General features: G+C 49.4%; 1 protein-coding gene across 9 annotated transcripts in view; it reads right to left on the bottom strand.

The window, feature by feature from the left end:
• NAV2 (neuron navigator 2) overlaps positions 1-27,572 on the bottom strand; it is a 397,014-nt gene that overhangs the window by 19,502 nt on the left and 349,940 nt on the right. For 5 of the 9 annotated variants that reach the window (XM_044258951.1, XM_044258953.1, XM_044258958.1 and 2 more), the window contains 12 exons: positions 27,054-27,077; positions 26,864-26,938; positions 21,523-21,606; positions 20,886-20,997; positions 19,425-19,570; positions 17,009-17,017; positions 16,433-16,605; positions 8,791-8,944; positions 6,949-7,111; positions 6,117-6,217; positions 3,908-4,003; positions 1,978-2,146 (listed from right to left, as the gene is read on the bottom strand). In XM_044258951.1, the coding sequence (XP_044114886.1) occupies positions 1,978-2,146; positions 3,908-4,003; positions 6,117-6,217; positions 6,949-7,111; positions 8,791-8,944; positions 16,433-16,605; positions 17,009-17,017; positions 19,425-19,570; positions 20,886-20,997; positions 21,523-21,606; positions 26,864-26,938; positions 27,054-27,077 (1,306 nt within the window). The remainder of the gene's footprint in view (positions 1-1,977; positions 2,147-3,907; positions 4,004-6,116; positions 6,218-6,948; positions 7,112-8,790; positions 8,945-16,432; positions 16,606-17,008; positions 17,018-19,424; positions 19,571-20,885; positions 20,998-21,522; positions 21,607-26,863; positions 26,939-27,053; positions 27,078-27,572) is intronic. The other 4 variants (XM_044258952.1, XM_044258955.1, XM_044258960.1 and 1 more) reach the window with 1 other exon arrangement.

Below are 27,572 nucleotides of genomic sequence, written 5' to 3'. Positions count from 1 at the left end.
GCTCCAACTCTTGTATAGTTTATGGTGTCCTAAAGGCAGGGGTTAAAGCACTGCTGGAAAACAGAAGTCAGGTGTTGCTTAAAAATAAACGAAGGGATCCCTCGAGATGTTGAACCACCTGGTGTGCTGACCATGGTAGATTGGGCTGGGGTGGGGGCCGGGCACATTCCACCTTAGCAGACCATCTTGTCCCGGTTTCTACAGAGGGCTGGTCTCTGCGACAGATCGCTCCTTTTACCCCTCAGTGATCGTAGCTGTCACCTCCAAGTCACACACACTCACCAGCACAGATGAAACGCAGTTCAAGCCCGTGACAGATAAGGCTTTCCCTGAGGGGGCTCTTGTAGAGCGGCACTGTTTTCGGTGTGCCTAGTACCCCTTCCTCCTGCCCCTTCTAGTAGGACTCTTCTTTCTTGTGGGGAGCTCATCATTCCAGGGCCTTCAAGTGGGGCTGACCCAGCACCTTCAGCACTCAAGGGCCTGGGCTGGGCTAAATCCTCTCTCAGGCCATGACCAGTTCAGGGATGGCTACTTGACTCAGGTGGGCCAGAATCACCTGCTAGGATTTTCTGTCCCACTTTTCCAAAAGGACATTCTCTTCCTTTTAGGTTCCCCAGCCAGAAGGATGAATTGGGGCTACCCGGGCTGTTTCTACAGCTGTGCACAGAGCTCAGAAAATATGCCAAGCTGAGGCAGGACTGGCTCTCAGGGCACTGTCGGGATGCCCGGATCCGGCTGTGTTTGAAGCGCTCCCTGCCATTTTCCAGGTGCGTTTGTTCCCGCTAAAGCTCTCTGGGGTAGGTGCTGTCACTGGCATCCAGCGCCACACGCGTGCAGTTTTGCTCACCGACACGGTAAGAAGGCCGTGTGTGAGGCTCGCGTGGTAACATTGCACTCGTCCCTGGCAGAACAAGGTGAGAATTCATGCTCCTAAGGAATGATGGGGCGCTTCTGAAATACCTTCCAACCAGGAAGCGAAGCTTACGTCAAACAACCCCCAAGATGCCCTGTTAAAACTATAGTCCAAAGCTGTGCCTTGGGGCGCCTGGGTGGCTCAGTTGGTTAAGCATCTGCCTTAGGCTCAGGTCATGATCCCAAGGGCCTGGGATTGAGCCCCGCTCAGCAGACAGCCTGCTTCTCCCTCTCCCTCTGCGCCTCTCCCCTGCTTGTGCATGCTCTCTCTCTGTCAAATACATAAATAAAATCTTAAAAAAAAAAAAAGAAAAGAAAAAGCTGTGCCTTACATAGTAAGTATAGTGTTCATTAATCCATTCTTTGGTGGGGGGTAAGGGGAAGTTCATAAACTACAGGGGAAAGGGGGGGTTTGCCGTCAAATACATTTGTGTCAGATGGGATTCAACAGCCTTCTTCCGGGTAGGAGTCCATGTATCCGAGGACGGTGTTAGTGCACCCGTACACTCCTGTCTTCCTGTCCCCCGAATACACAATGATGCAGTTTGCTAGACTCATTTGGCCAGGATTCTGCCCCCACAAGGTCCTCTGTGGGCTGAGAATCCCTTGGCACGCACTTTGGCCTGGGGCCTAGCATCCCCGGGTGATAAGGCCGCCGGAGACGCCAGCAGGGCCGTGCGTGGGTGAGAGCGGCTCCCACCTGTAGAACGGGACCATGTCCAAGGCCGGCTGGCAAGAGCAACCCATGGGTATCGGTGGAGCCCTGTTTCCACAGGGCTATTAAGATGCCAACATCTCAGAGTCATAAGGCTTAATGGGATCTTTTGTTATATAATTTCAGCAATAAACTAAAACTATCTGCTTCTGGCGGTGGTGGAAAAAGCTAAGGGCCGTTGAACTTGCTTAGGTAAGAGCGACTGTGATTGCAGGGGTTAGAGAAGCCTGCCTGCCCCGCCCCCACACACATGTGCAAACCAAACGGGGACCACAGTTTCCTACGCCATGTCACAAAACAAAAACTGCCAATTCCCCAAAAACCCTGACCTCCGCTGTCGGCCGAATTACCTTTGACGGTCACAGAGATGGTCGTGTTCTCGCCGACCAGATAGCCACAGGGAAGCAGCTCGGGGGTCTCCGAGGTGTTGCTGCGCTTGATTTCCCCAATGCTGTAGCCCAGAACACTGTCTGAATTCAGCCCCAGCTGACTCACGGGGTCGACGTGGATGATGTATTCCTGGGAAGAATCAAGTCAAGACCCCATCAAAGATGTGGCTAGAAATCTGCCCATGACTCATGTTTTCCTTGCGAGGGATTTCTGATCATCTTCTCTCTCCGTTGATGCCTGGGTTGAAACCGAGCTGTGGAACGAGAAGTGTCGTGGGGAAGGATGGGAGGGGAGAACTTTCTATGGGGATGGTGACCCGAGTACCACAGGCCTCTTTAAGTACGGATTTATTTGGTTAGTGACGTGGAGGGAGCCCTAACATAATCATGAACGTTTAGTCTGGGTGAACCAAGCAAGGAAACGTTAGGCGGCTTTTCTTCAATTCAGCTGAAGTCCTGAAGACACCAGGGCCTGGGGATAGTGCTGGAAAACTCGTGAAAGAGAAATTCTGACAAGAACTCTCCACCAGCCCCTCCCCTTGGCTCAGAGCAAACACCACACTGATGATAAAAGGACCAAACCCCAGGGCTGCAAGAAAAAAAAAAAAAAAAAAAAAAGGCAGCTTTTGATCTTTAAACAGGAAAAACTGTGTTTAATTTGGAATGTACACCCTCTAAGGTGAGTGACCAAAAGGTTTTAGGTCAGTGAACCTGGCCTGGAGGTCTGTGGGCGAGGAGGTAGCTGGATGGTGACCGACGTAGAATTATTAAGGACAGGTCTCACGACCTTTAATGGTCTCACTTCCCTCCCCGAATTGCCCCACAGGCTCTTTTCAGCCTAAACTGCTGTCTTTTTAATCTGAGGATGGCCCAGCTCCCCATCAGCAGAGCTCAGTTTGGGGCTCCAGGAAGCAGGTCAGGTCTGCCTCAGCCATTTCCATTCCTTGCCCGGTCACATTTCCATAGCCTGCCAAGATGGGCAATGATCTTTGGCTGGAGAATAGGGCTTCCTGCATGAGAAGCCACCTGAGTCTAGAAGCTAGAAAGAGACGGGAGTGTACTAGTTAAGTCACGTTCTAAAGTCACACCAACTCAGCTGGGTCAACATGGCTGCATTCTAGCTCCATGACCTTGGGCAGGTGACCCGAGCCTTACCTTCCTCCTGTTTCAGTGGGAAAATAATAGGACCTTCCTCACAGGCCTGGAAATAAATCGGGGCTAATGCTAGCATGGTCTCTGGCACCAAAAATGCAGGCTACCGATATTACTCAACCCTTAAGATTGCTGACTCCCCTGAGGACAGTAGGAAAAAAAATGTCCAAGAAGCTTCTCCCAAACCACCTTCTGCTTGAGGTTCACCTCAGGTGAAACATCTGGTTATTCCAGTGATGTGACTAGAACAAATATGGAAATACCAGTCTCTTTGACTCTGGCCATCGATCAGATGTTAATGTCACATAAAGCGAAAATCATTCACAGACTCTGAAGCGTTGGCTGGGATGCTGGGCAAATCGGATCAAGTCCCCCGGAAATGAAGAATGGAAATGGCCCTGGCCACAGGGTACTCAATCCAAAGTATATTCTAAGTCAGTTCAATATTCAACTAGCAGTTCACCACACGAGGCTCAGACAATTGCCTGAGGCCAGGGAAACGGCTCTCACGGGCTGGTCAACCACCGCCAAGGGTAACCAGGGGCAGGCTGACCAGTCACCAGCCAGTACTCACCATCCTCCTGTTACTAGAAGTGCCCAGAAACTAGCCCCAGCAACACAAGGATGGGAGCAGACCCAAGCAGTGGCCATGCTCCGGACACAAACCACCCCTTCCCTCCCTGAGCCCGGGCCCCCACGCTTCAGGCAGACGGCCATAGCCGTCCTCTTAGACACTTACTTTGAACAGTCTTCTAACCACCCCATCGAGCACATCCCACTTCGTCTTGCCACTAACTCCAATGCAGCCAATAAGAAAGAGGTGTGGTCTGGAATCCTAAGGGTAAGGAAATGTATGCAGGTGAAAAACAGGCCCCTCTTTTCTGACACAGTTTAGCAAGGGCTCAGATTGCCTTAGAGCGCCACCAATGGTTTGAGAGGGGAATAAAAGTCCCATTTGTTACAACACCAGACACACCGTAGATGGAAAACAGTCATCTTAAAAACTTGCCCTGCTCTCTTGCAAAAACAGTACTCCGTGGGTCAGGAAGAGAGGATCTCCTCTCTGGAATCGAGAACCTCCTAAAGGTGTGCTGTGTATAGTGCACAGATCACATGCCTGGCCTGGAATGCTCTCCCTCTCCTATCTGCCATCTCTCCCTTTCCAAACCTTGCTTGCAAACTCACCTCTTCCTGGAAGCCTTCAATGATTAACCCATCAGGCTCAGAGCTCACATTGCTTCACTGGTTCTGTACCGAACTGATACAGGAATATATTCTGTACTTATTTACTTTTAGGTATTCATCTCTTATTTGTAAATCAAGTTTACCTCCTTGTTAGATCTTAAACTCCTTCAGGATAGAATATGTTCATTCTTTTCTTCTTTTTTAAAGTTTATTGCTTTACTGCTAATTAAAAGTTAAAACATACTCAATTCAGAAAACAAGGAAAACTCTGGGAAGTTGACACACAAAAAATACTTTTTCTATGTTTTTTGAATTTTTCCCACAGGGCTCTCTGCACAGGGTAGGGCTCACGAATCACAATGATTCAAGAAAAATTAATAGAATATTCCATTTTGTTGCATTCAAAAATCTTAGCTCTGACAGGCTCATAGGGATAGAGAATTAGGAGAGTGGCAGCAAGGGGTGGGATGTATGTGGCAGTTAAGCAAAGTCAGCAGAGAAAAGAGCACCAGTCTTACAATGAGACGATCTGGCTTCACCAGTCACCCTGTGACCTGAAGTAAATGACGCCTAGGTGACAAGTTTCTCAGCTGTAAAACGGAGGGGACGCTGTCCAGCTGACCCGCTTCACCTGGATCCTGCGGTGATCCAGAACAATACAATTTCTCAAGGGACTCAAGCTTCTGTAAAATGTAGAATCAATCTCTTCCTCTTGAGGATCACTGGATTAAGGCACATACCCAGGTGTCTCCTGAATTTTTTATAAGAACATTCTAAGAATGAATTTTCCCCTTGACAGTCCTATCATGCCATGACTTAAGCTCTGAAAACGGACCTCTTTAGATTTATTTTTATATATAAAAATATACGTATTTTTAGGTTCGATGAGGAGAAAAGTCACTGGCAGCTCCAAACTCTGGGCCTTCCCCCTTCCACAAGACCGGAGGGCCAGCCACACCGTAGAATCCTCTGGCAAAGAGGGTCTGGCCATAGACGGCTCTGCTGCGGTGGGCACGGCAGGCTCCCAGGCAGTCCTCCACGACAAACAGCATGTCGGCAAGGATGCCAAGAAACAACAAACAAGCAGCTGAAGAGGACTTGAAATAACCGCTCGTGAAATCTTTCTTGCTTCTCTGAGAGAGGGTCATTTCAGTGTCGTGTGGACTGAATCAATGACGAAAAGTCAACTCTGCCAACCCCCACCCCTACTCCCCAAATTGTCTCTAGTGTGGGTGTGGCCTCCTCAGGCTCTGGAAGAGAACTAAAACTACTGAGTAAAACTACTCAGAAAACTCAAGATTCCTCAGCCCGGGGAGTCAGGACGCCCCACTGGCTTCACGTCAGCCACCTCGGTGTCCCACCTTGTCCGCAGGCTCTGAACCCTGGACAAGACTGGTGCATTGGGTCGGCTTGCCTCTGTGCCTTCTGTGCTAACTGTGCTTAGCTGCCTTCTTTCGGGACACATTAAAGTCAGAAAAGCCGTTTCCGACGGACGTTAGTGTTTCGTTAGTTCTGTGCAAGTGCAACCGGGGATGATTTTTAGTATTCTTAGACTTTCCAAACACGACAGGGAGGGAGGGGCCGTTTGCCACGTTAATTGTGTCAAAATGCTGCCGGGGATTGTGGTTAGTTAAGGAAAGTGTTAGTAGGACCTCCGAATCACCTTGGGCGTGGAGGTGATGCGGTCTGAGGATGCCATCACTAAGCTAGGTAGTTCTACCTGGAGAAGGGACAAGCAGAGTGGGGAAAGGGATCCAACTAACCTCCTTCCACTTCATTTCCTCCTGAAAGCTGACAACTATCTTAACATGCCTGCCTCCTTCCTTCCGAGCCGAGCATTCACCAGTGTCATCCAGCAACATGTCTGCGAATGGAAAACATCAACAGCCTTAGGCACATGGGGACAGCAAAGCCGGCCTCCTGACACCCCCGCTGCTTGTTGGCACGGCAGCAGGACAAACCAGGTGTCGGGGTGCAGGGACGTGGGGTGGGGTAGGGAAAGGGGAGAGGGCAGAATGGAGAATGCAACCACAGAAACCAATGGTGGACCAACCAAAGAACCAGCAGGCTCACGATGGGCCTTGCCAAACGGAAGTGCGAGGCAGGGGCTCAACCAAAATGAGAGCAACGTAGCATTATGGATAGGAAATCAAAGCGTCAGCCTCCATATGCTTACAAAGAAAACCTAGCTCGTGTAGCTCATGATGGTGCTGGCCGGGAATCCATCCTGAAGGCAGGAATACCACAGACCAAGCCATTGCCCCAGCTGCGACCAGCTACTATGGGGTTTTTATGCAGCATTCAGCTTGTGGGTCAGCCTCTTAAAATGGATCAAACGGAACTCAGCATGGCGGACAAGAGGATCCAATCTCATGGCTTGGAGAACTGGGGGCACTGGAGCAAAGCATGACAGCAGTCTAACGGCTGAGCTCATGTCAGTAGCAGACGCACACCCACACACACACACCCCAAGTGCACGCACGCCTGTTGCCTCTCCATTTCATCTGTTCATCTGCTTATCTCGGGGCTCTTACTTGGAGACTGGAGCGCCAGCTGCAGGCCCTGACCTGCCCCCGGCCCCGGGATGCCACTCACCCAGGCTGGTTGACTCCGTGAGGTTCAAGCTGTGCTGGGAGAGGCCCATGGACTGCCTAGGGGAGGCCGAGAGGGACACCTGGGAGGGTGCCCGGCTGCAGCCACTGCCTTGAGACTCGGACTTCAGGCGGTCGTTCTCAGCTTTCAGCTTCTCTATTTCACTCTGCAAAGAGTAAGGGAGGGGTTCGCTTACTAGGTGGATGGAACACAAACAAGCATCTTCTGGAGCAGGAACTGGAAAGTCCCTTGCAGGGATCAGGTGGGAATCTCAGCCGAGGCCCAGGCAGTCACACCATTGGAGAGGTCCGGCTGCGCTGGCTGCTCTTGGGTACACATAAGACCTGTGTGGCGAGGCAAGGGCCACCCTTGTGGAGAGCTGGCCTTTGGAAACACTCAGAGATGCTTCCCAGTGTCTGCGGAGTCTTTTTTTTTTTTTTTTTAAACATTTTATTTATTTATTTGACACACACAGACAGAGATCACAAGTAGGCAAAGAGGCAGGGAGAGAGAGAGAGGAGGGAAGCAGGCTCCCTGCTGAGCAGAGAGCCCGATGTGGGGCTCGCTCCCAGGACCCTGAGATCATGAGCTGAGCCGAAAGCAGAGTCTTCAACCCACTGAGCCATCCATGCGTCCCTGCTCTCTGAGTCTTAACTGAGAGTCTTACAATACAAGAGATTTGTGAGACTCTGGGCTTGGCGGGCTTCTTTTCTGTAGGGCTCAGAGCCTTTAGGAGCTGCTCTGCATGGTGGGGCTCAGAGAGGGCAGAATGTGCAGCAGTCCTGAACACAACTGAGCCAGGAGTTCTGCATTCACAGAGCCTCTCATGGAACGAGTGTCCCATGGAACCTCCTTTGGGAAACGCTGGTTCTCCAGTGAGGCCCCATGTGGCAGAGCCCATAGGGCTCTTTCTTCTCTACACGTGTGTAGGGAAAACCTACCACGTGCACAGCACTGGAGCTACATCCAGAGAAAGCGACATGGAGAAAGAGTAGCCAGAAGACCCAAAAGCCTTCTAGTCTGAGGGGGAAGGGAGGAAGGGCTCTAAGAACACATTTGAAGGAATCCAGATGAGGGCACTAACTCTTGCAGATGGAGGACCTGGAAAAGCTATGGAGAGAAGGAGGTTAATCCTCGAGGGAAGGGTCTGGTCTGGCCGTGTACAAAGCTCTCCCCGCAGAGGGAACACTGGGACTAGGCTACAGAAACCCCTGGTGTAGGCAAAGGGAGCAGTCAGGGGCTCTCTCTGGCTGATGAGTCTGGAAACTGGAATTGCAAGTGGGTAGGTGGCAGATTCTGGGTACAAAGGATCCCATAGCAATCTCTAAGGCCAGAGGAAGGAGACGGCCACAAGCAAGACGGGATGGCAGAGCTGCTGGAAGGCACACAAGACAGGGATGCACGGTTCCGCCATTACTCTGAAAAGACTCAACTTTGAGGGCACCTGGGTGGCTCGGTAGGTTAAAGCTTCTGCCTTCGGCTCAGGTCATGATCTCAGGGTCCTGGGATCGAGCTCCGCATTGGGCTCTCTGCTCAGCGCAGAGCCTGTTTCCCCCTCTTGCTCTGCCTGCCTCTCTGCCTACTTAGGATCTCTGTCTGTCAAATAAAAATAACTAACTAAATAAATAAATAAAAGACTCAACTTTGAGCAATCCCGGGAAAGGCATGAGAAGAGAAGGAGCCTTGCTACTTTGGAAAAGAAAGAAAAAAGGTAAGAGCGGAGAAACAGTTTCAAAAGGCAGAGGGCTGCCACCTTTGGCAGCGCTGGGGGGTGTGGCGGAGAACAGCCCCCTCACCACTCCTTCCCAGACAGCCTGGGGCTTGGGCCCCCGCTCCGGGGCTCACCTGCATCCTGTTCATGGCCTCCCGGAGCTGGTCGAGCTGGTGTGCAGAGCTGAGGGCTTCTAGGCGGATGTCCGTCAGCTTCATCTCCTTGTCTCTCAGCTCATTTCGGAGCTGCATGACCGTCTCGGCTTCACTATCGATGCACTCTGAAATGCTAGGGAAGGAAAGGTCTTACTGATGGGAGCAGCTCTGGGTTCAGCTCCTTTGAGTCCTCCACTGACCACCGGTCCCTGTCCCTCAGCAGGTTTGTTCAGCAGTCACCCCATCTGACCAGCCAGCAGGGATTCCCGGAGGCCATGATACCAAAGCCTGAAATTTACAGACTGACTTGCCTCTCTGTGCTCTTTCTTGGCAGAGGTCAGGCTATTAGGATGGCTTGGGTGTGCCTTTCAGCAAAATTCCAATAATCTGGGATAAACAGCAGCGGGCAAAAGGGAGTAGTAACCCTCGGGGTTTGAAACCGGCCCCCCATCCCAATGTGTACACAGCTGGGGCCCTATAATGACTTTGCATGGTCCTTGAGATATAAATTCACTCAGAGAAGAAGGGTCAACTGTCTGTTTTAAAGATCAGACACTCTAAGTTCAGACACCTGGGGGGTGACTTTTATTTGCTCAAAAGTGAAAATAACCGAAAGACTCCAGTAGAAGGTGTTAATCTACTCTGGGTCGCATTCTAAAACTCAATCTTTGGGGCGCCTGGGTGGCTCAGTGGGTTAAGCCTCTGCCTTCGGCTCAGGTCATGATCTCAGGGTTCTGGGATCGAGCCCCGCATCGGGCTCTCTGCTCGGCGGGGAGCCTGCCTCCCCCTCTCTCTCTGCCTGCCTCTCTGCCTACTTGTGACCTCTGTCAAATAAATAAATAAAATTTTTAAAAAGAAAAAAAAAAAAACAACCCTCAATCTTTTAAGTGTCTTAAGAGCAACACTTTTTCCTTCCCCCACCTGCCCACACTGCTTCATAAGTTCATCGCAAGGAAGAGAAACCTCTCAGATCAGAGAGCAGACAGGAAGATACGACACAGCAGTTCCAGTTTTATGTGAAAACTGAACAGTAGTGTGAGGTTGGATGTCGTTCCAGCTGCATGCCAGATCGGGGCATCCCGGGACCCCGTGGAGTCCCTCTGTCTTAAGAGGTGGTCCTGCTAGGCTTAGGTTTGCTGTTCAGATACCAGGCAAGCAGCACTAAATGGAAGATCATAAAAGTCATAATGAATGGCCATGCTAGAAAAGGGGACCCTCAAAAAAAAAAAGTCTGTTGATTTCAAAGCTCATTGGATCTGGGGTTAGGGGTGATCCAGAATAAGCAGCTTTGACATTTCTTGGACTGAAGATAGGAAAAAAAGGGGGGAAAAAATAAAAACAAAACCAAAAACCAACAACCACATTCATAAAGTTACAAAGCTGAAGCTGATTATCTCCGAAGGACATGGTGAGCGTGTGGTCTCTGCAGAAGTAATTGTGGAGCCCACTCTCCAAGACCAAGTCCTGGATTTGAGGCCAAAAAAAGCCTGACCTGTAAAACTGGTCGAGGGTGTGGAAACGTTCATTGCCAGAGGGAAACCATTTATAATTGTTAAAAAAGATGTAATGCATTTGGGGGCAGAAAGGACTAGAAGAAAAGTTTAACACCTGCATGGCCAAATCTTTTTATTGTTATTTTCTCAACCTGCCCTTGAAGGGTTTTCATTTGAGAGATGGTAAGAGAGGAAAACTACCTCTGATTTTTAAAAGTGGTTCGCGGTCAAGGAAGTTTCTCAGCTTCAAAATCTTCTAAAACCTCTAATAAACACCAGAAAATGTTATGATTATTCCCACTCCATGCCTATGAGAAACTAAGGTGAACAGATCTGGGATAAGAGGCTAGAACATGACTTCAGATCTTTCTCTCCCCCCCGCCACCTCTGTGCTTTGACTAGCCTGGGTGGCTCAGTTGGTTGGGCAGCTGCCTTCGGCTCAGGTCGTGATCCCAGGGTCCTGGGATCGAGTCCCGCATTGGGCTCCTTGCTTGGCGGGGAGCCTGCTTCTCCCTCTGCCTCTGCCTGCCTTTCTGTCTGCCTGTGCTTGCTCTCTCTCTGATAAATAAATTAAAAAAAAAAATCTAGCCGATGGTTTATAAGGTTTAACTATATAGTCACGCCTTCTCTGGTTTGTCAAGGTTTGCAGCGGTAGCTTGCAAACACTGGTTTCTTCTTGAGAGAGGAGTATGGCTTCCTGGTGTAAATGGAGTGTGAAGTCTGAAGAAAATTCCATCACGACACTCCACTTTCTGCTAAACTGGGCCCCGCACAGACCTTGGAGGCTCTAATTCACTGCAGGGAGTAGTTGGCTTTGATTCACACCGTCAGTCTGGTGTGTCTGGCCCTCTGGGGCAGGCGTTTTTGCCCCAATCCCCTCCACATGGTCTGTGCCTTTTCCCAAGAAAGCTTTTGCAGCAAGAGAGACAAGACTTCTTCAGCACCCACTTCGTGGGATAGAACGCACGGGCTACTTTGCAAAACCTGGCCAATGGCTTGTCAAAGAGAAGCCAAGTAAGATGAAGTTTGTGACATGGGAGGGATGTCCTACTCAACACAGAGAGGATGTTCAAAATTAAAGTTCAAACCTTTAATTTTCTAACAATCTCTCTACCCAACGTAGGGCTCTAACCCATAACCCCGAGATCAAGAGCCTGGCAGAATCCACCGCCTGAGCCAGCCAGGTTCCCCGAAAACGAAGTTCTTCTGCAACAGTCCCAGCTAAGTTTTAGTCTCTAACCCTAGCGCCCAGGTTCCTTCCATGGTAGCCTTCTGTTACGTCTCTGAAGATTTGGTTGCACTCAACAGGTTACTCCCTGCATGGTTGCTGGCTGCTCCAGGACCAGGGTTCTCTGCATCATTTCCGGTGCCTAATCACACTGACCAGTATGTAATAGGTGCTCAGCAAATGCTTACTGAATACACAAACAACTGTGCCAGCTAGCCGAAGAGTATCAGTTTGCTCCATCCACTACTAACTCCATGGAGATATATTACAATTATCCCCTTTCAAACAGGGGGAGGGTGAGTCCTGGAGAGATTACCGTGCCCGTGGGGGGAAAAAAAAAATCAGGGTAACAGAATCAGGATAGAATTGGGTGCGCCTACTTAAGTCTAGAGCCCATGCTCCCGAACTGTATCCAGCAGGCACGCAGTACATGCTCATCCACTTCATGGACCACTTACTGAAGCAACCTGATGTCGATTTTTTCCTACTCAGTCCCTACCATGTTGTTACTCCCCTATTTCTGCTGTCCCGGCCAGATGCAGGGCTGGTGGCATACCTAATTTTAAATGCCTCAAGGGTGGGAAACACTGTCTTCCCACACCACCATTCCTTTCGCCCACAGGGTAGGCACTTTTCTGGGCCCCCGACTCCTCTGCCTTGGGTTTCTTCTTTGAACTTCCTCTCACTTCTAGATTTGCACATTCTTACAAACCCTTCAAGGTTGAAAGAAGCATTTGCTTTCTGCCCACCCGCTGGAAAACCAGACCAAAACCAAACATCTCCAGTGTGCCCGGATGCTGTGGAATGCTGGAGATGGGCAGCAGACCAGAGTCTGGCCCTGCCCAGTCCCTATGGGGAGAGCGGGTTTGGAGGAAGCGTTCTCGGGATGGCTGCCGGGAAGGCTGCACGGCCAAGTGCGTCACCCACTCTCCCTCATCCTCCCCGACTGCCTGGCAGCACGTGGTCTAGCGACCGCCTCCCTCCCAGCAGTTTCTTTTCTCTGCTTCCAGTTTTCTTCCCACCTCTCCCCATCTCACTGGCTGCTCTCCTTGCACAACCCGAGGTCAGAGCACCCCGAGCTCAGTCCTTGGCCCTCTGGCTCCTCTCTATCTTTATCCAGCCCTGGGGAGAATCCTCCAGGTTCTCAGCTTTCAGGACCACCTATGAGCCCATGTCTCCCAGATCTAGACCTCCAGGAGCCCCAGGCTGGTTGGCATCTCCACATGGGTGTCTGCTGAGCAGCTCAGACTTTACACAGTCAAGCCAGGGCTCCTGATAGCTGCCCTGCCCTGCCCATGCCTTCCACCCGTTCCAGAAACAATGCTTCCACACACCTAGGTACGCAAGCTGCAAATCTAAGAATATTCAAGGATTCTTCTTCTCTTTCTTTCACACCTGACATCACCACATGCTGTCAGCTTTCTTCTAGAACAGATCTTAAAATCCATCCAGGACTCACTACTACGAGTCACCATGTTTCACCTAATATCTAAATGTCTGCAAATCCAACAGTGCCTACCTCCCTGTGGTTGATACTGTATTTTGGGGGGGGGGGCGGGGGTGTAGTGGGGACAAAGAACAAATAACTAATAACTTGAGGAAATCTACGTGTCAGGTGGTGACACGGGCCATGGCGAGAAACAGAACACGGCTAAGGGGGTGATGGGGAGTGCTGGCTGTGGGAGGGGGCTATTTTATGCAAGGGGTGCAGGCAAAGCATTAGGGAGAAGGAAACGTTGAGCACCTGAAGAAAGAGAGTATCTAGGGGAGAAGTGGGACAGGCAGAGGACACAGAAAGGACAAAGGCCCAAGGGTGTGTGACTGCAGTGTTCCAAGGACAAGAAAGAGCCCACAGTGGGGTGGACGGTGGGGGAGAGTGCTATTAGCATCTTTACATGGTTGCCTTACTTCCACTCTTGCTCCCCCAAATTCCTTACCTGCAGGGAGGAGACTGATCCTTGTGAAACATGCATTCAGATGATGTTACACTCCTGCTTGGAACTCTCTGGTGCACAGGGCACCCAGCTGGCTCAGTCACTGGAGCATACGGCCCTAGATCCTGGGGTCATGAGTTTGAGTCCCGCACTGGATGTAAAGATACTTAAATAAACTTGCGGGGGTGGGGAGAACCTCTCCATGGGCTGCCTGAGTAGCTCAGTCCGCTAAATGTCCACCTTTTGGTATTGGCTCAGATCATGATCTCTCAGGGTCGTGAGATCGAGCCTGAGACAGGTGTCTGTGCCAAGCTCGAGAGTCTCTCCCTCTGCACCCTCTACCTTGCGTGGCTGTGTCTCTAAAATAAATAAATCTTAAAACAAAAACAAAAACAAAAAACCCAAAACACCTCTCCAATGGCTGATAACCCATCACACAATAGAAGCAGATGCAAATTTATTTGGACTTCAGTGCCTCCCATGTTCTGGCCCTGCCTCCTTCCGTGGCCTCCTTCTTGCTACTTTCCTACTTCCTATCATGCAGCAGCCATACTTGCCACACAGTGACCACCCCTCCTCCCCAGCCACACCCAGCCTGTCTCCACCTTAGGCTCTTTGAGCTCTCTAGGGGTTCAGGAAGGCTGCAGGGAGCCTATTTCCTTCCCCTCCCTGGTGCGGAGATTTCACTTCTTCCCTTGTGGGTGGGACGGCCCTGCTCAGTGGACTGGGAAAAGGGGACGTGTCTCTCCAGGCCTGGCCCATAAAACTCTCCAGCACTCTCTCCCTTCCCCCACTTCCCACCTGCTGGCTGGACACAGAGTTCTCAGCAGAGAACTCAGGTCCTGTGGGATGGCTCTTGCAGGAGACGGAAGGAGCCTTCTGTGGCAGGCTGCCTGCTGATTGACAATGCATACCTGTCCTAGGTTCAGAGTGAACCAGAGATCAACAGTCCCGTGTCAAGCCACTGAACCCTGCGACCGCACATGTTACAGCAGCTAGTTTTATGGAGCAGAACGTACCAGAGGTCCCTCTTATCATGCAGATCTCAGCTGGAATACCCCTTCCTTTCCTGGCCACCCCATCCACAGTTGCTGCCAGGTACTCTGTGTCCCAACACACCATTTGAATTCCCAGTGTGAACCCTTAGCTCATTGTTTTCTAGTTTATTCAGATTTCTTTCGCATCTGCCTCTCACTCGAGGATACAGGGTCTATCAGAATTGGAACTTCATCCGTCTGGTTCACTGCTGTATCCAGTGCCTGACGTGGAGCGAGAGCAGAAGCCAGGAGAACTCGAGACTCTGCTGTTCCCTGTCACTCACGTCCTGCCTCATGTGGTGTCCAGGCAGTTGGTCTGCTGCAAAGACTCAGCCGAGCCCCTCATCCACACTACATGCACCCATCCCCTAAGTCAGCCTTGGGACACAGGTGCGGCTGCTGTCTTCAGCAGGGTGGCCTGCTGTAGGGACAGCTCCCTACATCTGGCCTCCTGAGATGGAAGGGGCAGAGGAAGGAGGTCCTTCATGCATAGTATCTGACTGGGCCCTCTCAAGTATTCAGGGAAGTAGATGAAATTAACCTCATTTACACCCATGATGAAACGGACATGTCCAGATGCCCACTTTCTTATCCAACCTCAGCCACAGTGGCTCTCTTCTGGGCACGGTCTCATCTCACTAACTGTCCCTGCAAAGCACTTGGGCTGCAGTTCTCTCACTCCTGGCCTGGTATACCACGGCCTCTAAGGGAATTCCATCCTAGGGGGCAGGGGCGATCTTTCTCACCTTTGCAGGGGGCTGGCTGGCTGTGCACCCTCTGAGCCCCCATCTGTCCATCTCAAGCCATTCCTGATGTGCTCCTACCTCTGGAATCTGGGCTTTTCTTTTTAGATGGGGGCAGAGGACTATCTCCCTACACCCCTAATGGAGCAATGATCAGTGGGTGCTCAGTGGAGATCATGGGAGGTTGGCTGGGCAAGAGAAGAGGACTCTTTCCATCTACATACCTTGTTGCCATGGGAAATGGCACCTAAGCCAATGTCACATGAGCAAACACTTGTCTCACTTAACAGAAGCAGCTGCGTTCCTGAAAAGCTCTTTACAAATTGACTCATTTAAAATTTTAAATCATTTTACCAAATATAGAACCCTTTGGTAAAGAGAATTATATCACCAAGTCTTCTCCATTTGTTAAACTTCCAGTTGCTGAGGGCTGACCTCAGAGAAAGAGTCAATACCAAATTTTGATCAGAGAAGGATGGCATAATCTCTTTAAGTCTTGCCATAAAAATGAGCTAAGGGACGCCTGGGTGGCTCAGTGGGTTGAGCTTCTGCCTTCGGCTCAGGTCATGATCCCAGGGTCCTGGGATCGAGCCCCGCATCGGGCTCTCTGCTCAGCAGGGAGCCTGCTTCCCCTTCTCTATCTCTCTCTCTCTGCTTGCCTCTCTGCCCACTTGTGATCTCCCTCTCTGTCAAATAAATTAAAAAAAAAAAAATTAAAAATGCACTAAAAATTTCAGCAAAAACTAACACTCATAACACTATCTTCCCCTCTCAGTAAGACAGTTGTAGCCCTTTCCCATCCATTTACCCCATCTGATCCTTACGATCAGATAAGGAGCCAACAACCATTATCCCAGTTTGACAAATCAAAAAATGGAAACAGGGAGGTTAAGCCCTTGCCCATGGCCACTCAGCGATGCCATCAGAACAACAATGGAAGCTTCCTCTCTCTCTCTCTCGACCTCTCTAGCCCTCAAGCATTGGAAGAACATGCCCAGTCCTATGAAAGCATGACGGCATTGGTGGTATTGTGGTGAGCACAGCTGCCTTCCTATGAAAGCATGACGTACAAAACTCCAAGGAGAAGATGAATGGTCACAGGACACTTCTCCATTCCTATCTGGGAGGGCTCCCGGGGGCCAAAGGCATTACCTGACCCATGTGCATCCCCAAAGGACAGACTCACAGGGAGTTGGAGTGGGAGCCCCTCAGCAGTGGCGTGGAACCCGTGGACCCGTTGTGCGGTAACTTGGGTGAGGAAGGCAATGAGGAATCGGTCATCTCCTCGATGTCAGAATGAGAGGATGCAGACTTGGGGGACTTCTTCTTCCCAAAAGCTTGCTTGAAGGAGCTGCGTAACTGAACACACGAGACTGTCAGCCAGGCCGGGGCTGCACCCAACACTCAGGCCTTGGCCGAACAGAGACATGCAGACAAAAGAGCAATTAATTCTCCCACGTGTCCCCCCGACCAATGACAAAGGTTCCCGACAGCTCTCTTGAATCAGTGCGGTAAGGGAAGAAGAGTTATCTGGTGCTGACAGCTCAGAGGACTGGACCTGTGGGGGACATGCCATGCCTACTCCTGCTTCGAGGCTAGATGCCCACAGCAAGACAGAGCCTGGCTCAGCAGACGGACGGCGGGAGGATGAGGTTACACAGCAACACAGGAGGAATGCTCAGACATGGGGACGGATGCAGAGATTAGTCATATCAATGGATGGGTTAGCTTGGTATCTGATATTAACGTCGGTCTCGCTTACCTCATTGACCTGCCAGGGAAAACGCAAGCAAAAAAAATGGGGAAGGGGAAGGAAAAAAGACAATTTTTAACAGAGAAAGCCAGTGACAGGGAAAGCCTCGGACTTTTCAGACACAACATGGCCAATAGTAAACACCACACACAGAGAAGGTTTCCGGTGGGAACAGGAATCTTCCCAAGCATTACAGGCGTCTTCCTTCATTATGAAAGGAAAGGAACAGCGCTTCGGGGAGTCCCTACAATCCAAGTGCTTCCAGCTTCTTTGGTGGAAATGACTGCCTCTGACCTTCCTTTGATTCTCACACCTCTGTCTCTTAAGGCCTTAACTTTTTTTTTTTGGCATGTCTGTGTCTTTTCTCAGCAAGAATAGCTTCACTGCTGCACTAGTCCCAACACGGCTGTAGCGCCTTCAAAGAGATCTACTTAGGAGTTCCTGCCGTCCTTGTGTACACATAAATGATAGAATAAGCAGGGAATTAGCCATCTCAATTGCTACTCAAAAAAAAAAATAGGTATTTCTAGGAAATTTATTAACTATATTGGGAAAAAAGGAACTGGCATATCACAAATTCCCCAAATTATGAGATGGAGCTGAAAACTCTAATGAGAACATAAAGAATTAAAGTGCAGGGTCTTCTCCGAAAGCCATGATAAGCATGTATTTTTCTAGACCAAGAAACTTAAGTTTTGTTTTGAAAAAAGGTCTTTTGAAAAATAATTTCCATTTTACTAAAACCTTTTTTCTGAAAACATCCTGGCGGTATTCTTAGCCATTAAGAAATTCTGAAACAGGCCATTCTGAAATAGTTACTGGGATTTTTTTGCTCATCAATATTAGATCCATAAGGAATGGCACATCCAAGTAAGGCTGATCAAGAGCCCAGTTCCTACTTTTCATCAAATTTCCAGTTACAGAAACAGAAGGATCTGGCACACAAACCACCAACCTTAAGACTTGCCCCTACCTCTGGAAAAGGGCCACGTGCAGGAGGAAATGACAAAGATTGGACAGAATTTAGCTTCGAGATCATCCGAGAATGCCCACTCTCTGTCGTCCCTTCTACCAACAATCAAGAACTGTCTCAGTGCAAGTAAATCAGTTTTAGTTCTTGAACTGGAGAAAATGGATAAACACGGTTTTTCATAGAAAATAAGTCTCTCTCATCCCTTTGATAATCAAGTCAGACCATAGTTTACCAATAGCATATTGGAAACAGCAACGTACGCTAATGCTATGTAAGGCATAGCAGATGAGTTGACTAAAAGCCCTTGGTAACGAAGAAAAAACCTTCATCAGAATGATGAGAGGATCACAGTAAACTGGTCTTACGCTCTTCCAGCACAAGTCCTCAGCAACCGCGACTGCTCTATGGCCAGACCTCGCCACCCATCCAAGATAACACCAAATGAGGAAGAAGTGTATGGAATGCATGAGGACACTGAGGTTACTATGGAGACACGATGCTGTCGGCACTGATGAATGGGGCGCTGTGAGCACTAGCCTGTTTCAGGTCAACCTGAGCTCTCTGCACTGAAGACAGGGAGCAGCAAAGGCCAACCAGAGTTCCCCAGCCTCAACACAACTAAAAATGGGTCGGTAGGAGGGCACCTGGCTGGCTTGGTCCGTGCAGCATGGGACTCTTATTTAATCTCGGGGTTGTGACTTCAAGTCCCCTGTTGGGCATAGAATCTACTTTAAAAAAAAATGGGGTGGGTGGGTGTAATATTCCCAGGAGAATGGGAAAAAACTGCTCAAGACACCACTGTACAGGAATTTGAGTGCCTCACGGGGATTAAGGAAACATAGAGAAACAATGCACTAGAGACTGGATCTATTAAACTTGCCATTTGGAAGTACAACACCCCAGTTAAAAACCTTTCACTAACTCCTAATATCTACATTATGAAACTTTCACTTTAGAGGGCACGGTTAAAAACAGTTCGGAGAAAATTGGTTTCATGCCATCATAGGTAACCGTGTAAAGAAACAGATAAGGATTCTGGATAATGATGGGATAAGTAGCAATACACACTCCAAAAATAATAATAATAATAATAATAATAATAATAATAATAACGAAAAAGAAACCACCGAAGAGTAACTTTGCTCTAGTACCTGGAACTTCGCGGCTAACGTTACGAGGAGGAGGAAATGACACGTATATGAAATGAAAGATGAGTATGTCACATAAAATCTCATGAAACAGAAAACTCGAAGATGGTGGTACTTTTGTGAGTCCTGGTATTTGGCTGAGCACAACACTGATTTTGGTAGAAACATACCCACAAGCTTCTTTGGATCCACTCCCAAAGTTCTATGCTCTGGAATAAAGAGCTAGCCCGGGGGCTCTTTCTGGGGGTCGGGGTGGGGATACTGGTCTGCTGGTACCCACGAAGGTCTCTGGTTGCACACTCACCCAATTCTTTCTCTTCTTTTTCTTGGAATCACTCTCTACGTTGCTGCCCACACTGGAGTGGCTGGTAGCACTGTTGATGCTGGACACGCTGTCCGAGGAGTGTTGTCTGCGGATACGGAGGTCTGCCGACTGCGAGGTGCCGTTTCCTGGGGATGCAAGGCAGGAAGGAGGTCAGCAGCTGTGGCCTTCGACCCATCCCTCTGTCCCAGGGAAAATGACTCTTACACCTAAATCCACACACCCGGGCACTGCTGGGTATTTCCCATTAGACATGAACTTCTGCTCTCAGCTGCCGGTTTTAAGATCCCTGAGCAGGTCCACGCTGAGCCCTCTTCAGTCAATTACCTGAGGGCCAGATCAAGCCACTCCACCAAAAAGAAGCCAGGGGAGGCTTCGAGAGAGAATTCCCTGCCCCTGCCACCAGCTTTCTTAAGCTTGAGACCAGGACCCGATGACGTTTCTGAACCGTGGCAGTCACCTGTGTTGTCGGGGTGCCCCTCACCACCCCACTCTGCCCTGTACGCTTCTGCCTCACTAGCCTTCTCTGGACCCCTCGGGAATGCCGAGCCCATCTCATCTCAGGGTCTTAACGCGTGGGAGCCCCTCTTCCTGGTACGCGTTCTTTGCCCACTCAGGCTGCCAGTCCCTTCCATTTCAACTCCGTCATCACGTTTCAGAGACCTGATTTTATCTGAAATCACGGAGATGCCAAATACAGGTTGTGGCCAGTTTTCCACACAAGCACAGAACCAAACCCGCAGCCTACTCTTCACGAGCACCAGCTGCGCAGTCACAGAGACCTGGGTTCTAGTCCCACTTCGTGTATCTTACTACTGTGACCTCTGGACGGGGCTCTCGCCCCCGCCACCCAGTGTTCTCATCAATCCCATGTGGAGAGGACCAGCCCTGCTCTTGTAAGGTTGTCGTGGGAGGAAAATGAGAGAGAGAATAATTTACAACACTGAGCAGAGTGCTTAGAACACAGTGCGTGTCCCCTAAATGCTGGCTGTCACTGCGACTTATACTATCACCGACAACATCACTGCGGCGGGAGGGAATTTGTCCTCACAGCCCCATCTGGCCCCCAGGTAAGATACACAAGCACAAAGCAACTGACTCAGAAACACTTCCCTGGATGAACACGAGATGCGCATTTCAGGCTGGCCCACGTCCACATGTAAATATAAGGACACCAGCGAAATTAAGCGAAACACTTTTGACACTTCACCCATAGAAACAGATTTTCTTCCATTTTTGAGCTACATCAGGGCAGAGATTGAGCTGAGAGAGCTATCTTCCTAGAGGCCTGGAGTCACGGACCGCAAGTGTCCTCCTCCCGGGACCCGTCTGACCGACAGGGACACGCACCCCGGGGCAGGGAGGCTGCGGCACATGTCATCAGAGGAATGTTCCTAAGGGCGGGCAGGTCGTTGGTCTGGAGGCTGCCCCCCCTTTTGTTACCTTTGCAGTTGAGCTCTGGCGTGTTAATGACCCCATTAATGGCAGCCTGGGCAGCTGCGTTCTGTTTCTTGAGCAGCTCAATGGTTTTCCTTAACTCATTCAGTTCTGAGTCCTGAGGAACAGCAGGAAATATTGGTCATCCTACAGTCATTCTGTACAGAGTCCACATGAACAACAACTCCGTTTCAGCACAGAGCAGAGGGAGTGAAGGAGTTCCACAAAACCTCTGTCCCCTCCCATAGGATGGATTGAAACACACAAGGGCAGCAGCAATGGGGGCACGTGGGTGGCTCTGTCAGTTAGGCGTCTGCCTTCAGATCAGGTCATGATCTCAGCGTGCTGCGTGGGGAATCTGCTGCTCTCTCTGCCCCTCCGCCCCGCTTGTATTCTCTTTCCCTCTCTCCCTCAAGGAAATAAAATCTTTTTTAAAAAGCAGCAGAAACAGGCCTGTGAGAGATGAAGGGCTGCGGCCACTCCACACCCCGCCCTTTGGATCAGATGTGCACTCAACAGAGTACAACTCTTTACGATTCGATTCCAAGAGTTCAAATACACTAAAATCCATACCCTTCTCTGAAACAAGAGAGTGTCAGTTTGGAGCTGTGCTGTCAGTTCTAAGCAGCGGGGAGGCCTTTACCTTTTGCTCAGCCGTCATGGTCAGACTCTGGAGCCTGATGGTCATGTTCCCAAGACTCTGTTCAAAGGCTGCCACCAGATGGGCCTGGAGAAGGAAAGACACAGCCTCAGTTAGACTGCCTCGCAAAGCAAGAGGGCCCAGGGGGTGCGGGGTCTTCAGGGCTGAAATCCTCACCGGGGCCCCGTGAGTTAGCTCCTGTCTAATTCTTCAGCCCCTGGAGCCCCACTTTCCACCCTTTTGAGATCCAGTCACTCCAGCTCATTGTGTCCTTAAAGACCTTGTGCTTCTTCCCACCTTAGGTCCTTTGTACCTACTTTCCCCTCTGCCTACAGTGCTCTTCCCCCACTGTCTCCCTGTCTAGTTTTTATATATCCTTCTCAAGAGATCTCAGCTCGTGTCTTCATGACACCCCCAGATGGGCTGGTTCTCTCATGGTTACTCTTGAAAGCACATGGACTATTGGTCTACATGCATGTTGGTGTCACAGTTAAGGACGCGTGTACTCCAGCAACTACTGCCTCCTGTCTTCCTCCTCTGCTCCCGTGAGCTTTGCTCTCCAAGTGCCAAGCTCACAGGAGAGGCTCACATTGGGCACGTTTGCAGAATGGGTGAACACAGTGGTTGGGCTATTTTGTTTATTCTAATCCCCGTTAATAAAAAGCCACTGAAAGGCCCATCTGCTCCCTCCTTGGAGAAACCTTCCCCTGTTCCTCCAAGGAGTTACGGCTTTCCCCCAAGGCCCCTCCATACTTTTTTTTTTTTTTTTTTTTTTTTGAGAGTGAGCAAGTGAGGGAAAGAGTACATGGGGAGTAGGTAGGGGCAGAGGGAAAGGGAGAAGCAGGGAGGCCGATGAGCAGGGAGGCCGATGCAGGGCTCGATCCCAGGACTCTGGGATCATGACCTAAGCTGAAGGCAGATGCTTAACAACTGAGCCACCCAGTGCCCCACTTCCATAATTTTATATACCTGTTAGAACACAACATCAGACACGCCACTATTTCATATGGTACTAAGACATCCTGAGAAATGCTGCCAATTCTAATTAAAATATGCATCCCACTTGCAGAGATGTTAAAAATGTAGAGAAAAAAAACACGTATATTAAGAGTTAAGAAATGAGATGCTTTTGTCTGCTCCTTTCTCTTCAACCCTCTTCAAGGACAAGATGCAACCTCATGTCCTAACACAAAGCTTCTTCCTTCCTCCAGAACAGTCCGGGATATATTGGTTCGTTGACTGAGGGTCCTGATAATATGGTTAAAACCAAGAATAAGGAATGGACAAGAGAGCTAATCCTATTGGCAGCAGTTTCTCCATCTATAAACTTTTTTTTTTTTTAAGATTTTATTTATTTGACAGAGATCACAAGTAGGCAGAGAGGCAGGCAGAGAGAGAGGAGGAAGCAGGGTCCCTGCTAAGCAGAGAGCCCGACGCGGGGTTCGATCCCAGGACCCCGAGATCACGACCTGAGCCGAAGGCAGACGCTTCACCCACTGAGCCACCCAGGTGCCCCAATTTCTCCATCTATAAAATGGGTGCAGTATCTACTTTCCTCCCAGGGTTGTTGTGAGCATTAAGTGAAACAATATAGGTGAACACAGGTCCATAAACATAGGAATAAACAGACACTGTGGGGAAAGGAAAGGAAAAGGTTTGGGATGGATGAAGTGACAAAAGACAGGATGAGAACACAGGTGGGGACAGATTGGGAAAGGGTTGTAGGAGAGGAGTGGGCAAATACAGGAGAAAGAGAAGAGCTAGCAGAGGGACTGTGACTCCTGGGAGGAGGAAGAAGTAAGATCTGGTCATGGGGTCCATAATATTCTAGAGGAAGAGAAGACTGATGTACTCAGTGAAGAATCAAAGTGAGGGAACAACCAGGGGACAGGTGGGACATTGTCCAGGGTCATGAGGAGGGTCAGCGGACATTTCAATTTAAAGAGGAGAGAACAGAGAAGTGAGTCAGAGGTCTCTGTCACTAGACTTCATCTAACTGAAACAGCTGTGGATAAGGCATCTCTAGCATGAACTAGAGATGTTCTACCATGTTGGGTCTTTTTTCCAACAGCTGTAGGAGTTAGCAGGGAGCAGGACCTCTTGTAATAGAAATGTTAAGTGGACTGCCCAGTTTCTTTCTGATTGCATGCTCTTTCCCTATTAAAAATTGAGAAAATGCTGTTGCATTTTTAAATCAAGAGATATGCCTTTGTTTAGTTTGCCCAGGAGAATACAGCAGAACGAAAGCCAATCAATTCAAGACAGTTTACATAGTGGATGAAGGAAACAGGGCCAGGGCCAGGATGTTGAAATGAATTACTGCTAACCTTGCGTTTCAAAGGAACGCCAAGGTCAAATTTAAACGACCAAATTTCCATTTATTTCAATTCTTTGATTGCCACCCAGGATTCTGTTTGTGGGCACTCATACTTTCTATTCCCTCAAAAACAAAAACCTGACCCCAAGAAGGCTGCTATTAAGAAAGTGTTTTTGCAAACTCAAGAAGAAGCCATGTTTGCTCTGAAGAACCAGAGGTTTGCATTTTGCTTTCTAGAGAAAGGACTAACTTCGGGTCATCAGCAACTGTGAAAACACAGGCTGAGAGGCTGTTTGGAGCCTATTTCAGAGCCGCACAGCAGACTTCTTACCAAGTGCCCTTCTCACATTCCCAGAAAAACAAACATGAATGGTATAAAAACACCCAGAGAAGGTGGCTTTGAGTAGTTTGTCCTAGAAAAACAAACACAGCTTGGCCTGTGAGAAAGATGGCAGACAATAAAACACGTTAGCGCGGCCGGTGGTGTGTGGTAAGACTAAATATTTACTTTCAAACAATACTGGACTCAGTGGTTTTGGTGAGGAGCAAATCATACTTTTGGAATAATAACAATGCAAGGGATCTCCCTCGGACTCTTCTGGAGCAGAGAGTAGAGTTCCAAATGGCCCAGTGTAAGATCCTTTGGGCAGCACAAGATCATTGGAGGAAGGAACCCAAACTTTTTGATAAGTAAACTAATGAAACTAGGTTTTGAGTAAAAGGGCACCAATGGTTGCCAGGAATTCTTAACTAGGGGAGTAGCTCCAAATCACTTGGGATGGGGGTTGCTGTCAAACCTCACATTTGGATTATATCCAGATTGGCTCATTGGGTCTGGGTTGGTCAGGATTCAAATGGTACCCGGATGAAGACTATTCATAGAAGAATACCTCCAGGATTTTTTTTTTTTTTTTTTTTAAATAAGACCCAGGGGTGCCGGGGTGGTTCAGTCGTTAAGCATCTGTCTTTGGCTCAGGTCATGACCCCAGGGTCCTGGGATTGAGCCCTGCATCAGGCTCCCTGCTCTGTGGGAAGCCTGCTTCTCCCTCTCCTACTCCTCCTGCTTGTGTTCCCTCTCTCACTGTGTATCTCTCTGTCAAATAAATAAATAAAATCTTTAAAAAAAAAAAAAAGACCTAGTAAATTTCAAAATTCAGGTCTCCCAGCAATTTCTAATGTTCTGCTACCGATGATGGAAGCAGCAGAGAGAAGATGGATAACAAAACACGTAGTGGCCTGATGTGGGAGGGTGAGAAAATAATGCAAAGACTTCCAGAAATGTGAGAGAACTCAGGAGCATGAACAGTGAGAGAAGTTACGAGTTATTGAGCTTGTCATTAAGGTCAAGCACTCCACAAGGTACTTTGCGCACAGACTTTAAAGAGAAATGGTTTCCTTCCATTGGCTCAGGCTTCAGCAGGAACGACCTGGGCAAGAACCGCAGGTAAATGATTCATTGGAGTACTGATTGACTCAGCTTCCTGGTCCAAAGAAGACAGCCTTTTGAAGTCGCCCTTCACTCTAACTGCATATTATGGGGTCGTGCAGGCTGCTTTGGGACAGGTTCACACACAGGTGTTTGTGGTCTCAGACCGGGCCGTGTGCTCCAGGCAGGATGCCCTGCCTCAGGGGCATCTCCACACCTTCCAAACCTCAAGCTCCGGCCTCTGAAGGGCAACCCTCACCGGCCCACAGCTCTGCAGTGGGGCTACTTTGCAGACCTGAAGTCTCTGCTTTCACTCTGACTCTCTGCTCTTATAACCACGCCACAGTCAGGAAGCTTCATGAAGAGCAAACCAAACTGCCTCACTGCTCTGCTTTAAACATACCAGTGGGGCAGGGGTGGGGGTGGGGGTTGTCAGTGGGTTAAAGTCTCTGCCTCTGGCTCAGGTCATGATCTCAGGGTCCCAGGATCGAGCCCCACATCGGGCTTTCTGCTCAGCAGGGGGCTTCCCCCCTCTCTCTCTGCCTGCCTCTCTGCCTACTTGTAAAGTCTCTCTGTCAAATAAATAAATAAAATCTTAAAACAACAACAACACACATACACAGCAATGAAGCTCTAACTTCCTTTAGCCTGAACTTCCACCTAAGAGTTGAGAGCCTCCATGATATGTGACAGACCTGTCCCTAGATTTTCTTCGATGCTTCACCTCATCTCCCCTCTCCTCTTCCTCATATCCAAGCCATAGATTCTAATTATATACTGAGCTACTTATAGTTTGTAAATGCGCTAAGATCTTCACCCTGGGCTTCTGCACAAATCCATTTGCACACTACTGAGAATGCTGCTTTCCCATGCATCCTCCCCTACACAGCATTCCCCAGATGTCACCTCCTCCAGGAAGCCTTTCCTGACCTCCCCCTCCCCCACCACGAGACTGAGCTAGGTGATCCTCCTTACACATTCCCACCACCTTCTCCCTTTATCTCTCTCTCTGAACAGTTATCATGTCATAGCTAAACAGCTCTGTCTCTCTGCGGCACCAGAGAAAGCACACGAAGAGGACAGTGACCGTGCCTGCTTTGCTGTTGAAGCCATGGTGCCCGAGGCACAGTTGGCACTTAAACAGTTGTTGAATTCAATGCTAGCTGGCAGCATTTCCTGAACACGTAATTGTGGGTATTATAATTACAGAACAGTCAGCTATTTATTTGGAGCCTTAGATTTCTTTTATTTTTTTCCCGCCTGAAGATGAAAAGTTTCAGAAAGAGGAAGAAAAGGGAAACGAACATTTCTGAGCCCTTAACGTATTCCAGTACTGACCACGTGACAACCCAGAGAGCAGACACTTACCATCCACCATTGCACAGATGAGCCAATGCAGGCTCAGAGGCTCAAAGATGCTGCCTGGAGCCCAGAGCCGCTCAGAGCCTGGGTGGATGCTCACAAGGCTAAAGCCACGCCCCTCCCATGGTACTGCTCCCACGGTACTACTCCCATGGTACTCGGGGGCAGGCGGCCCTGACGGCCAGTCAGAAGGGAGCAGGAGCTGCCCCCCGCCCGTGGCTACCACCTTGTATACTCACATTTGCGGTCAGCTGCGTGGTCAAAGCTGAAACCTTCTCCTGCGAGGCATCCAGCTCCCGCCGCAGTTTGCGAATCTAAAGGTTGGCAAGGGACAGAGTTACTTGCTTTAAGAGCCCGTTCCCAGGTTGAGCGGGGCGAAGCAGTGGATAATAGCGAAGGAGGGAATGCAACCAGCAAACGGATCCTTACCTCCGACTGGCACTTTTCTTCGGGCTGTAAGGAAATCATAAGGGAAATTAGACCAGTGGAGGAACAAAGAATGGGGCAATGCAGTCTGGGGAACACCCGATTTGGATGCTTACAGCAGTCCCCAAGAGTTAGGAGTTTCTTTCCTGGTGTATTTTTCTGGATAAACTGGTTCGGTTAATTTGACCAATGAGAAAGGCCAAATAGGAAGAGCATATGATTATAAGAAATTAGGAAGGATGAGAACACTGCAATTATTTTGGCTGTGAGGAGCCCCCCTGCTCCCGTGCGGAGAAGATACGGTCAGGTGCTCCGGAGAAGGCGTGACAAGAAGGGAGGAACAGGGGCAGATGCCCTAATTTAGCGAATAAATGTACAGGTTCAAAAACATCCCGGGCCACACTGGGGACAACGTACACTAAAGAATCACCAGTCATTCATCTGAATTTGTAATGTGACTGTGCGCTCCTAGCAGGAGGACTGCTCATGGGTTACCTGCCGGTTTGACCCCTCCCTCTGAGG

Source organism: Neovison vison, chromosome 7, assembly GCF_020171115.1.
Source record: "Neovison vison isolate M4711 chromosome 7, ASM_NN_V1, whole genome shotgun sequence".
Lineage (NCBI taxonomy): Eukaryota > Metazoa > Chordata > Mammalia > Carnivora > Mustelidae > Neogale > Neogale vison.
This window is presented reverse-complemented; position numbering and strand designations above follow the sequence as displayed.